At 35.9% G+C, this 14,730-nt stretch overlaps 1 protein-coding gene across 1 annotated transcript; it reads left to right on the forward strand.

The window, feature by feature from the left end:
* Window positions 1–1,739: 1,739 nt before the first annotated feature.
* LOC140809476 (DDT domain-containing protein PTM-like) lies at window positions 1,740–13,810 on the forward strand. Its single transcript, XM_073167116.1, is given in 10 exon segments — window positions 1,740–3,483; window positions 3,565–4,179; window positions 8,173–9,316; window positions 9,657–9,945; window positions 10,035–10,159; window positions 10,486–10,946; window positions 11,297–11,325; window positions 12,208–12,813; window positions 13,052–13,488; window positions 13,490–13,810. Coding segments are annotated over 10 exon segments (5,436 nt in total). The 5' UTR covers window positions 1,740–1,924; the 3' UTR covers window positions 13,661–13,810.
* The last annotated feature ends 920 nt before the right edge of the window (window positions 13,811–14,730 follow it).

Genomic DNA, 14,730 nt, shown 5'->3' on the forward strand with positions numbered 1-14,730 from the left:
CGTATGCGTGCCAGACACAAAATCGTGCCAAAGTTTTGAATAATTTGACTTCTACGATATAACGAAGTAGATATTGATTCGGTTGTTTGTTCTAATTACTCCATCGGTAGGCCACATAAACCAGACTTTAAACGATGAATCTGATAAAATTAAAATAAAAATCCACGAACGATATAGAATTTGACTGTTTTGTTATGAATTGAAATAACATTTTTAAAATTAAAAGCAGAAAAATTGAAAAGAATATGCTAACAGAATTGCGATAAATTGAAAACAATTGAATTGAAACCGGGATTTGGATAAACTCAATTGTAGAGCTTTCGTTGAGATAGTTAATTGATTTTGCAAGAACCTTTTCTGATGATTATGTTCGTTTTTGTTCCTTCATCCAAACGGTTTATCTCATCTTTCATGATCCTTGATCGTGGATCGGGAGTTAATTTACTCAACAGCGCAGACCATAGTTTCAAATCGCCCAAATACTCTAACTTCATGGATCTTTATTTTTACGGACTTTCAGAACTTGAGCCAAGCATAACTTTGAGCTAGCCGTACGTATTTTAGTTTTGTTATATATATATATATATATATATATATATATATATATATATATATATATATATATATATATTATTTTATAAAAATTTTTTAGAACAAAGACTCGTTTATTTAATCAAATATTGTTCAATCAGAGACGCCAAACGATACATTCTATTCGATTAGAGGATGAGCTGCATTCACTACATATTGTAATTCAAAATTGAGATGTGCTTGCATGTAGCATAAGTATTCAATAAAGTTGTGTTTAAAATGGGAGCAAAATCATATATATGTAGAGAAAAAAAAGAAATTTAAAAAATTTAATTTTAATTTTGAGTCACATTGATATAATATATTTATGTAGGACTAAACATTTGTTGTCATATAAAAAAGTTATAACTGTGATTACATTCCAGCTCAAATATTTAACCGTACAACAATTCAAGCACTACGTTTCGATTGCTCTGCACAGTATGCATAATTTTTGCTCCAAACAACATGAGATGCGCCAAATCCATGCCATCCAAATCATGTGACCTGAACTCTTTCAGCGTTGCAAAAAAATGTCTTCTTTTGATACACCAACTACAATGTTAGTTACAACACTAAATAAATAAATATTTAAAAAGGAGATAGGTAATGTTAGGTGAAAGCAACCAAATTTAGTTGAAGAGTGCGAAGTAAATATAAAGCTATAGGCCGGTCTAATTAGCTTAATGGTTAAAATTGAGACAATGAGATTTGTTGATATTAGATTCGAGTGTCGCTGATTGCGGATAATTTTTTTAAATATATTTAAGTATATTGAGTAGTTTCTTTGATCAATACAAACAAATCTCGAGTTCACGATCAAATTCTGTCAATAATACAAACAATTATATTATATATGTGTTGTACTTTAAAAAATAGAAAACTATAGAGACAACACCATGCTTGCATGCATGCATGCTTACGGTGTCACTTGCTTTTCACACAAATTTCGAATTCAGCACACATTTCCAACTAGCATAGAGGGCCGAATGCTTTTTCCACCAAAATTTGATATTATTGTAATCAGATTTATTAAAATAGAAAAAAAATATTAAAAATGAGGAGAAGTAAAATAATAAATAAAAATGATTTTCGAGTAAAATGTCCGTAGTACCTAAGCCATACAAAGTTGTACCCTGGACCAGTAAAAAAAAATTCCCCCACCCCGCCCTCGCCCTGGTGAAATGGAAGGCAGCCTAGCCTGTCCCCACTGTCACCCCATCAGCACACCCCGTTTTTTCCTCTCTCTATTCGGAGTGCTTTTGCTGGGGGGTTTATTCTTTGGATTTTACTTTATTTGGTTCAATTGGTTTCGATTTTTTTTACTCTTTAAGTTTCTTTATGAAATCGGGGAATGGAGTTCGTGGGAAGAAGGGTGAAGAAGGAATTTAAAGAGCACGGTATATTTTTGGGGACGGTTCAATCATACCAACCCGACACCGGTTTTTTCACGATCGTATACGAAGATGGAGATGCGGAGGAATTGGAGTTTTCGGAGGTTTCTTTGCTTTTGGTGCCACCGGAGCAGTTTCCTTCACCTCAGCCGCCGGAGTCCTCCGCCAGGAAGCGTGGGCGAAGGCCGAAAAAGCGCCGGCTCGCGGACACAGGTAAAACTGATGATAATTCAGTAATTAATGGTGATTTGGAAGCTAGAGGTGGTGGTTCCGGTAAATTGAGTTTGAATTTAAATGAAGGGTTGGACTTGAATGATGGCGGGCTCAGTTGTTTAAACAACGACGATCACGGGCCTAATGCGGTTGGTGATGGGGCTAAGCTGCATGGCTTGGACTTGAATGCGGGGTTGGATATGGAGTTGGATGTATGGATAGATATTAATGAAGAGTTTATCAAGGAGACTTCTGGGGCAAATAATGCACTGATCGATTTAAATTTAGATGTAAATGAGGATTTTGAGAATTTGTCTGCGGAAAGAGGAGGAGGATTATTTGACTTGAATTTGCAATTAGTGGAGGATGATGTTATTAATTTGGATGATTATGTGGGGAATACCAGAGCGCATGAAATGGTGTGTGCTGAAAGAGATGCACAGATGAGGAAAGAGTTAGTGCAAAATGCTAATATGGGAGTTTCAGAGAATGGGGACGTGGACGTGGGTTATGTTGATTTGTGCAAAGAGCAAGAAGAAAAGAACTTGTTGAAGGCTAATGGGGTTAATAATGAAAATGCTGCAGCCGGAAGTGCACAAAGGAAGAAAAGAGACAGGAAGAGAAAGGCTACTTCAAATAATAAAATTGAAGTGGCTACACCTGAAATGGTAGAATTGGAAGGTGAAACTGGAACTTTAAACTCAGAGCTGGAAAATAGAGAACAAACTCCGTGGAAAAATGGTTGTCATTCAAATAACTGTGATAATGGAAATTCAGTTGGATCTTCGAGAGGGAGAAGAGGTAGGAGAAGAAAAGAGTTATCAGATAGTAATATAACTTTGCCTACATCAGAGATGGGTTTGAGGAGGAGTAGTCGTAGAGCTAAAAGGGATGCACTTTCTGATCAAGCTCATGTTTTTAGTACGTTAGGGTTGGATGGAAACAATTTTCAGTTATCATCTCCAGCAGCTAGCTTTGTGTTTGAAGAAAAGATCATAATGTCAGGTCCTGAAAATTACGGGGGTCACATTCTACCACCTAAGGTGGAGTTGCCGCCTTCTTCTTGCAACCTGGATCTCGATGGAGTTTCTGGATTTGATTTGCTGTCTGTTTATGCGTTTTTGAGATCTTTTAGTACTCTGTTGTTTCTAAGCCCCTTTCAACTGGATGATTTTGTGGCATCAGTTAAATATAATGATTCAACGTCATTGTTCGACTCTATTCATGTTTCCCTTTTGAAAACATTACGGAAGCATTTGGAGGCTCTTTCTAATGAAGGTTCCGTGTCTGCATCCAAATGTCTCAGGTATTAAATTTACTTTTAACTGGAAAAAATGAACAATTTTCCCGGTTACTTGTTATTTTAGCTATTCAATTGTACATGTAGGTCTCTTAATTGGGATTTTCTCGACTTGATTACGTGGCCCATATTTGTGGTTGAGTATCTGTTATTGCATAGTCCTGGTTATATACCTGGTCTAGATCTTTATCATTTGAAGCTTTGTCAGAGGGATTACTACCAACTGCCTGTATCCACAAAGGTTGAGATAATGCGGAATCTTTGTGATGATGTAATTGAAGTGGATGCCTTTAGATCAGAGATAAACAGAAGGAATTTGGCTACAGAGCAGCACATGGATTTTGATCGGAATACTAAGTTAGATAGTTCAAGAACAAGAAAGTCTACGATGGATGTTGCTAGCCCTTCTTGCATTACTGAAGAGGATGCTGATGAGCCAACTGATTGGAACAATGATGAATGCTACCTTTGTAGGATGGATGGGAATTTAATATGCTGTGATGGATGCCCGGCAGCATTTCATCCAAGATGTGTGGGTGTTGTTAGCAGCCTCTTGCCTGAGGGCGATTGGTATTGCCCTGAATGCGAGATTGACAAAGATAAGCCTTGGATGAAAGTGGAGAAGTCGATTCGAGGAGCAGAATTGTTGGGAATGGATCCTTATGGACGACTATATTATAGCAGCTGTGGTTACCTTTTGATGTAAGTTCCTCTATACAAAGTTCCCTAAGAAGAGTATTTTAGCATTTCTGTTTTTATTTTGGTGAATACATGATCAGTAACATAAAACAATAAAAGTAATCTGACTAAGTTTTATGTGTAAGACTTGTAGATGTCTTAGTTAATAATTTTCTTGCTACGAAAAGCGCATGTTATTGGAAAAGAAACACTAACATGTAGAAGGTAAATCTTATCCTAACTAAGTACACCTGACTCTGGGGTGTTGATTCTAGATGTTAGTATTGATGTCATGAACGCTCCTAATATATTTGTTAGTCTTTTATTTACTCTTCAATCACAAGTTGTCGTTTTTCTTAAGTTGCTTACCTTTTTTATTTTTACGAATTTTCACTAGTTTATAGTTTCCCGAACAGAGATGATATACATGGTGTAGTGATGTAATCAAACTGACTTCTAAACTGTCGTTCTGGATGTTTTTCAAGGTCCTGACTATCCACAAAACAGTAATCATTTGCATATGGAATTCTTGGAAATTCTGTAAGATCGGTTTGTTTTCTCTCTTCATCTTGATCCCCGTGGAGCAAAATGAGACAAGACTGGATATGCTGACCGTTTGATGTTCTAATGCCTTGGCTACCCACGAGACATGAGAAACATACAATTAGTCTTCGCTTCTAGAAGATATTAAAACCTTTGTTTGGTCCTATTTCACAAACATTTTTCATCTTTTTAGGCATCGCTTCTAGAAGATATTAAAACCTTTGTTTGGTCCTATTCATAAATATTTTCATCTTCAGAAATGAAATCAAACATTATTACCTACATTTATTTTCCTACAGCAGCCTCATTTACATTCTATCTTTACATCTTTTAACGTAGTCAATCACTTTAAATTTGTCTTTACATCGTTTCCTTATGAGACTTTTAAATTTTTTAACTCAATGTGTTATACTTTGTTAGTTTATCCAATCAATGCACTATCAGAAAAGATATGTATGATATAGTGTCGTCGCTAACAAAAAATTCTTGAATGAGATGATTTCGGCAATAAAAATCTCTCTTTAAGGAAATACGCACATCACGTTCTTCGGTACAGTCCCCAAAATCCACATATCAAGAAACATAAATAGGAGACTAAACAGAGACATATAATCTATTAGGTATCTCAAAATCACCGAAAGCCTGTAAGGTGTGCGTACAGACTCACGGTGCAGTGAGACTCTACCTTTGCGACTAAACAAAGACTTAGCCCTTCAATGAAGCTTACGCCTTAATAATGAACTATAAACATGGGTGTGCTTCAAAGATGGAGAGGTTTTTCTTCTTCTTTTTTAATCACTGAATGTATGTATGCTGAATCAAAAGTAAGAACAATCATTCTAACTTATAGGCCAAATGATAATGGATGATATGTGATAATTTTTCTTTTAAATGCTTTGATTCTGGTTTATCATCTCTTTTGACACCTAATTTTTGACAAAGCCCGCCTCGCATCGGTTTTATGGTATCCGTGCACCTTAGTCTATCTCTCGCATGTATAGCAAAGGGCAATCCTACCTCATTTGATCCTGGTCCTAGTGGATCGAGTATGATACTAGATTAGATTTGCGTGACCCCCCAAAAAGTTGCTTTCTCGTTCATGATTGCATGAGGCTTAAGATTTATCGTACCTTGGATGCTTTATAATAGTCATTGGGAAATATTTTTATTGTTTTTTAACCTTTTACTACTTTGGCTATAAATGCTATCATAAATTTTTTAAAATTCTTATCGCAATTATCATATAAACGATAAAATTGTATATTTTGGTATTCTTTGAAAGCTCTGATAGTAGTGACTGATAAAAACGCTTCAAGTTTATGTAGGTAAGAAAATCGCAACTTATTGTGCATGTTTCAACTAGGTTAATATTATTAAATTTGAATTGGCTTGTCATATCCTTCTTGCATCTGTTTTTTACTCGAGTGTCAAAATCTTTTGTTATCAATTGAGCATTAGTTAATATGTGGAAGCGTATTTTTTCAAGTTCGTATTGGAAATGAAAGTAAAGAATTGGATTCTTTCTTTAAATTACCCGTCAACCATCATTTGGCAAATCCATCTTTCTAGGGGTTTTAGTAACCATATTGGTGGATCATTGTCATTAATGAAAATATGACAAACGGTATATCTCTTTGGATTTTATCATTGGTCATATGGTTATTTTGGCAATTGATGATGCAAAGATAATGAGTCACAACATTCACGTTTTTAATATCTTCAATTTTTTGAAGTGTTGAGGTTTTGATTTTCAAGTTTCTTTGTTAAATAATGTAGTATATTCTGCATAATTGTCATTGCCTATGTAAATTACTGATGGTTCAGCTAAAGTAGTATTATAGCATAAAAAATCAGTGGTGTATATCAGTTTGGTGTGAGTTTTAGTTTCGCAAGAACCTTTGTTTTTGATTTATGTATTTTTATAAACCAAACCAAACCAAACCAAGCCAAGCCTTATTTTATATAACAGAAACCAAACCGCAGAAGACCAAGAATAATCCATAACATGTGCATATGATTTGATTTTGGTTTGAACAAGAAATTAGAACTATCAAACTGCAAATCGAAGTGTAGTTTAAAACATAGCCAAAACTTAGGATATCGTCAATTAAGTGTTTTTCCCTATTTTTAATAGATTGTTTTAGTTTGTCAGTTTATTAGGTACACGCCTATTTAAGATAAAGTTGTCTTCACTCAACTTGTCACATAATGTTGGTCTTTTTTCTTGAACATAATGTGACCAAGTGATTTGAAATTAATTTAAATTTTTTAAATAGGTTAGCCCCTATTTTTAAATTAATTAAAACCTTTGAATGATGTTACATAAAGAAATATTTACAAATTGTATTTAGAGCTGGGTTAAAAGTGATAGACACATTAAAGTGTGCCCATAGTTTAAAAACTAAGTGTCCGTGTGAGCATGTCCATCACGAGGAGCCTTTAGAAATAGAAAATCACATCCTTGTCTGTAATCATAATAATCTAAGACACGATATTCCATAATTAGATTATGAATAAGATTTTGTCATCTATGGTCTAAAATGATTTAAAAATTATAGAACATTGTAAGATCAAATGTTTGCTGTTTTACCAAAAATTATAGTTAGTGGTATCTGTGCAACTCAAATATTTTAAGTCCGACAACCACCCAAGTGTCACGTGTCGACTGCTCTCTTTGCAACTGTACTTTTTGCAATCCGTGAGAATCAAACATGTTACTCTAATCCTATGATCAAATGTTTGTTGTTTTACCAAAAAACATAAATAGTGGTAATGGTGAAAATTGAAATTCAGATCTTTTAAGTTGTACACCAACCCAAGTGGCACGTATCGACCCCCCTAGCATGAACAATTATTACATCCCAACAAACAGTACATTAATGCTCATTAGTTTGTAAATAAAATGAACTACAATGTTACATTTCATCTCAGATTCACGGTCCTTGGGTTTAAAGTGCACTTAAAGTGCGAATTGAGCTTTTAAGCTGTGCATTAGCCACAGAAAGAGACACACTTTTCCAATAATGGTCATGCCTTAGCTCGCATCTAGGAAGAAGTGTTGAGCCTCACATTAGGTTGAGTCTAGTCACACGAATTACGACATAACTATGACTTTAAGTTGAGCCTATTTTATTGATTCTGATAAAGTATATCGGAAGATTCAACTCGATTCTTTTGTTTTTTGTCCCCATTTGCTTCAAATTTTTTGTGGATGCGTGATAGAACTTAGCGCGCTTTATAACTTGTTGGAACAAGAACAAATATTTGCATTTTATCATATTTACACAATTGTTATAATTTCATTTTGCTTAGTTAATACTTTTCCATAAAGTACGGCATGCTATTGTAATATTTATTTCCGTAATTTATTACGTATTACTATGATTACTATTCTTTTGTAATCCTAATTTTAATTACAGTATATTTATTGTACTTCTGCATTTGAATGTATTTTAACGTCTACGTCTCTTTCAGGCTAGAGTCATGCAATGATCAATATTCGTTTTGGTTTTACGATAGAAATGGCTTGCCGCCCCTTATTGAAGCACTAGAGTCGCCACATTTTCTGTATGACACAATTATACATGCTATCTGTAAGCAATGGAATATAGTTCGTGAAGTCGATGGGACCAGAAACTATTTGGACATTCGGTCCTACTCTATAAAGTCAGCTTTTACTAACAAGAGACAACTGCTTGATATACACCCAACAACCTCAGAAGCACAAAACAAGTACAAAGTTGATACTGAGCAAAAGTCTGATGAAAAGTCTATTGTAACTACCTATTCCAGTAATATAGATCTTGAAATTGCAGAGCGTGATAATGTGGTTCATGGGACTGAGGACCATGCTGTGAAGGTGGAAAATAGATTGGAAAGTTCTGAAGGATCAACTGAAGTCTCTCAATCATTCATAATTGATGTGTCAAAAGAAGGTGGGTGGGATTGTTTGCCTATCTGCACCGAGATATCGCCAGAGTTTAAGATTCCAGGGAACCTGGCGAATGCTGGAGATCATTTTACAATATCTCCTACCTTGGTAACTAGACAAAGGAATAATCTTAATTCTGCAAATTATGGCAATGCACAACCATCCATAAATAATAGAGAAATAATCTCCCAAGTACAGCCTTGGTCAAAATATGTCAACTGTTATGAATTTGCTCGAACAGCATCATCTGTGTTCGAAGAGTTGATATCTAAATCGTCAGATGGGACTAGTGCCCCGAAATCTGTGGAAGGAATCATAGCAGGGCAACTGAAGATTGTTTCGAATAGATCTGCTGAATTTTATTGGTCAGATATTCATAATTCCGTGAAAGAAAAATGTGGGTGGTGCTTCTATTGCAAAAATCCTGAAGAAGAAAAGGATTGCTTATTCATCTTGAATGACAGTTTACGAGTTGTAGAAAATTTTAAGAGTGAGACATTTGGTATTCAGTCAGGAAATTATAGGAAAAATCATCTTATTGATATCATGTGCCATATCATATGCATTGAAGATCATTTGCATGGTCTGCTGTTGGGCCCGTGGTTAAATCCACATTATTCTGAGTTTTGGCGTAAGTGTGTTCTTGGAGTGACTAACATTGCTTCACTGAAAAGTTTGTTGCTGAAGGTACACACATTTTTTCCCTTAAATATATGTACTGAATCCATATATATTTGACTCATCTTTTTAACTAAGAAAACGCCCTGCATAAAACGTTAAGATTTTGTAAATGTTTTAGCCACATGATGCGATTCATTGATTTCCATGTCTGACTGAATAACACATGGATCTGGATTACTATGTCGGGTCATATATATCCCAGAAAAGAATCCTGGTAGATATTTAGCAGATTTGTTGATTCTAGTAACTTATGGAGTTGGTTCACCAGAACTGGAAAATATTTATGTCATGTGTGGTTAATTTGTGATGTTCTAGTTATCTAATTACCTCAGACTTTTGCTACCAGGTAGAGGCAAATTTGAATCATTTGGCGCTCTCTACGGGATGGCGACAGAATGTTGATACTGTTGCAACAATGGGCTCTGCTTCCCATATTGTGATGAGATCATCAAGAGTTTCTTCGAAACATGGAATCAGGAGAAAAAGAACCAAGAGTTCAGAGCCACAGATCACCCCATCTTCGAATGCCATCACCGGGCTAACTTTATTATGGTGGAGGGGTGGAAGGGGTTCACGTGGGCTTTTCAATTGGAAGGTTTTGCCTCGCTCTCTCGTTTCCAAAGCCGCTCGACAAGGTACAAACATTTATTATGTTTTCGTGACTAACGCGCATGCCTTGTGAATTTTAGTTGTCTTACTGCACTATAAATTTAAAATGGTTCAGGTGGATGCAAGAAGATAACAGGCATTCTATATCCTGAAGTTGGAGAATATGCCAAAAGGACTAAATGTGATGCCTGGCGAGCCGCTGTTGAGACATCAAGAAGTGTGGAGCAACTTGCTCTTCAGGTATATCTCTCATTTTCTGTTTTCCAATTCAAATAGGCTTGTTACATACCTTTTTAGCGAGCCGAAGGACAACCACATATAGACTGCTAAGGTTCTCTTGAAACAGATTTTCTATGATATTTAGATTTTCCTCACTAAGCTACTTTCTGCTTTGGTCAAATTGCGTTAAAGATCGCACTTGCGATAGTCATAGTTTTTAGCTTGTGGGCTGCATAAGTAAAGTGCTATTACTCATAGAAGAGGGCAAGGGGAGGCGGGAGTGGAGAGTAGCTTTAGCAAATTTATTGTCATACAATGGAAGAAATGTTCATGAATATCATTTTCAGGTTAGAGAGTTTGATGCAAACATCAGATGGGATGATATTGGCCAAACTAACCTTCTCTCAAAAATGGACAAGGAATCCAAAAAATCTGCGAGATCATTTAAAAAGGTTATTATTAGGAGGAAATGCTCCGAGGGAACAGTTATCAGGTATCTTTTAGATTTTGGCAAAAGAAGATTTATCCCTGATATTGTTGCTAGACATGGATGCATGCTTGAAGATTCATCAAGTGAAAGGAAGAAATATTGGTTGGAAGAGTCGCATATCCCGTTATATCTTTTGAAATTTTTTGAAGAGAAGCGAATTGCCCGTAAATCCAACAAGACGAGTTCTGGAAAACTTCGTGAGAGCAGTAAAGTAATAAGGAAGCCATTAGAGGAAAGGGGATTTTCATACCTTTTCTCTAGAGCAGAGAGATTGGAGAATTATCAGTGTCAGCACTGTAACAAAGATGTCCTTGTCAGGTATGTCATATGTGTGGCTTTTATTGTATATTAATATTAATAGTCCGGGTGAGAACCGAACATACAAATTTGTTATTACTATTGTAAGGAGATCCGAGGGCAAAACATGCAACTTGTTTTCAGATTTATGGCCAGAGTATTGACTTTGATGTTTCGGATCGAAAGAAACTATTGTATTACCTTCATGCAGTGGAAAGATCTGAGCAAACATAATTGAATGAGATTCGTTCCTCATGACTGGTTTTTCATTTTGTGTCCATTATATCTTTGCCTGTGAGATTTGTTTTGCTTGTAAATATCACTTTTGGTTCTGCATAGGCATGACCAGATTATTCCTTCTTGGTGTGCAGGGAAGCAGTGAGCTGCCAGTATTGCAAAGGTAAATGCCATTCACATATTTTGGTTTGTTCTTGATGACCTATACATTTATTTGTGACTGCTAGTTTATCAATATTAAATGATTGTTACATTTACCTTGTTTAATTTGTTAGTCTTGTAATTTTGGAAGCCAATTTAGAAAATGTTTGTATCTCCTGTGGCCACAGACACACTTTAAAGCATCGCAGAAGTCTCCTAACATAATCTGTGTGATAAATGCAGAATAGCAGAAGTATCTGAAAATTAGTGCCCATGCATGTTGAAGTCTGTTTGGAAGAGCTGAGGGATCTGATCCAAAAGTGTACTAACGATATATAATAACAATTAGAACTAGCTTGGTGCTCGTTAGACATTAATTTTGGCATTTGAAGGGGTTATTGGAATAAAGACTAGGGGGATGAACTTTGAAGTCCGAGAATTTAATATTGTTGTTACAATTTGATTATTTTAAATCGATGATCCTAATAATTCAATGGCCTTGAACTGAAAATGGCTGTACTATTGACTTTTTAGTTAACCTTCCTGCCCGATTGTTCCGGCGGTTGGTTGGTCATGTGGTTGGAAGTCATATTGTCTAGGTAGAACTAGTCGCAGTGGCCCAGGGGCACCTTTTTTTGGCTTTTAAGGCCTGTTGAATTTTCATTTCGTGGTGGCCAGGAAATGGAAATATTTGATGCATGTAGTTGACAAAGGTGCTACTCTGGATGTTGGAGATGGCTATGATGTTTTGAATGAGAAATGCTTGTATATGGAATATTGATATATTTATGCTCTGGAACTAGTTTTGAATTTAGCTGGTAGATAATGTTGCACGTTTGGCTATTCATATTTTTTCTTTGTGACCTATAACTTCTACTCATTTGATAGTTGAATGAACTTTCAGGCTTTTTTCATAGAAGGCATGTTCGAAAATCTTTTGGTTATATCGCTGATGATCCTACATATACTTGTCATAAATGCCAAGACGAGGAGTTTGTGAAAAGTGGTGCTACAGAGGGAAAATCTGGGTTGTCAAAACCTACCAATGCTTCCAAACAACTGAAGCTGGTGCAATCTGGGAAAAGGAAAAGGCTGGTGAAAAAAGGAAAAACACGAGTTAAGCCTAAAATGTCAAAAAGGGCTCCTTTGGTTATTACTTTGCGACGTTCTGCTAGGAATGCTGAACGCATGTCAAAGCTGTCGTCACAGAATACTATGGTTAAAAAATGCAAGAAGAAAAAACTAGCTAAATCCCAAAAGGACAAGTTGAAGAAGCTGAACAATGATTGTTGGCAGAAGAAGAGGACACCTGTTAACAGCAGTTACTGGTCGAATGGTCTGCTATTATCAAGAAAACCAGATGATGAAAGAATGACGCAGTTCCGGAATAAAATGCTTCTGGTGCTTGCTGGGGAGGTGACTACCAACAATGACAAACCAAAATGCTGCCTTTGCTGTGAATTAGAATATACGCCAAACCTGGCTTATGTGGCATGCGAAATTTGTGGAGGTAATGATCATTTAACTATCGGCTTGAAAAACTTGCATTACTTACCTGCACCCAACTTCAATATATTTACAAATGATTTGTGTTTTAGGCAGTGGCTTTTTGTTCAAGTTTCAGGTATTGTCAAAGCAGCATTTTAAAACTAGTGTTTTTTGGTCAATGGAATATAATCTTCTTTCATTTAAGTTTTTATATTATATTCTCAACTCCTAAGATGTTTTTTTTTTGCTGACTCCCGCAGTTTGGTTTCATGGAGATGCTTTGGAGCTCAGTGCTGATAAAATTTTGAATCTTATCGGCTTTAAGTGTCACAAGTGTCTTAATAGGACACCTCCTGTCTGCCCTTATAATTTTCCTCCTGGAATCATTAGTACTGAACTGATGCCCGAAAATAATGCCGAGATCGGGTGCATGGAGGAAGATTATAAGGATCTGTCTCTCTCATACAACAGGGCCGAAGATTTAAAATTTAGATCTGATGATGGAGTGAACAATGCATCATTGAATCTCGTCCTTGAGCAGCAGTCACCTGGATTGATGCCTGAGTTGGACCAGAAAAAGAAAGACTTGGCACTAGATGAGAAGATATTACAGAGAAATGGTTCTGTTGAAGAAAGAAAGCCAGAGGTGTTCAATGCTGTTGAAACTGAGTCTGCAGCTTCCGTTTCCGACCTGGTGGTCGGCGGATAAAGAAGCTGAATTTTCACCATTAACCAATAACCTTGTGGAGAATAGTTTGACAAACAGTAAACTAGAATCTGTGGCAAATGAACCTCTATCTAACTCACATGAGTTGTACCAAAAGCAGTCAGGTGATATAGTGTATGTTGGAAGAGTAAAACGTAGATAAGTCTAGCAGTTGATACTTTTCTCTTTTCTGGACAATGTCGTAATACCATAGTTCAAACATTATGTGGAACTTGAAATACTAGCTGAAATTCAGAAGTTTGTTGAGATAATTTCCATCTATTTACCGAGAATGAAGAACTAACTTCTGGCTTCTTTTTCTCTGGCAAAGATATGTCTTATTGTTTGTTATGATTGTTTCTGGCTTTAATTTTTGTAAGATAAAAGGCTGGTTTTCTTTAAATTTCTTATACTGTGTTTTATCTCATTGTCACTCTATTTTTGCTTTTTTTGCCTGATCGCCTGGATGTCTAAATTCTTCCATTATTTGAATTGATTCTATAAAAAAGCAGCAATCTACAGAGCGCTGTTTTAAATCCATTTGCTGTTTGGTTAGAAAGTGCATCTCAATCTCCTCTATCAACTTAGTGGCTAGTACTGAAGCTGCAACTTGATATGATGTATCCTTTGTTAGCTTTGAATTCTTTAGTGGTAATCAACGGTTATATTTGATTTCTGAAAGAGTTGATTCATTCTACTGTGTGCAGTTGGTGCGGTATTTTTCTTCTTTAAAAGGATAACAAACCCTTTCATTTTGATACTGAGGAACGATAAATCCATGCTGTGTAGAGTGGCAATATCAGTGATATTGCTTTTTTTTTGAACGATCACATTAAAAGTTCTATTATACACCGCTGCTTGTTTTAGTACTGGTGCATAAACGATTCCGTGTTAATTTGTATTCCTTTTAGCTTTCAGGGTTGTGATATATTCAACCAGAAGAATGGAGAAGTTATTGTACTCCGCTCGCAAACTAACAAACTGTAGTTAAATGATTATATGTTTTATGCCTCCAGTAGTATTCCAAACGTCCACACTTTTCCTGCCTACGTACCAATCTGATTTGTCAGGATCGATGAAGAGTATGCTATGGAATCATCATGATTATCAAATCAAATGTTTCGAGTGTTCTGCTTGAAGGAAGATGGAAATGAATTCCATGTTAATCAGGTTCGGAAACCATGAAATTTGGTGTTTGCTCAATTAGCTGTGAATTTTACTTTTCTGTACTAC

Source organism: Primulina eburnea, chromosome 13 (genome assembly GCF_022965805.1).
Source record: "Primulina eburnea isolate SZY01 chromosome 13, ASM2296580v1, whole genome shotgun sequence".
NCBI classification, from domain to species: Eukaryota; Viridiplantae; Streptophyta; class Magnoliopsida; order Lamiales; family Gesneriaceae; genus Primulina; species Primulina eburnea.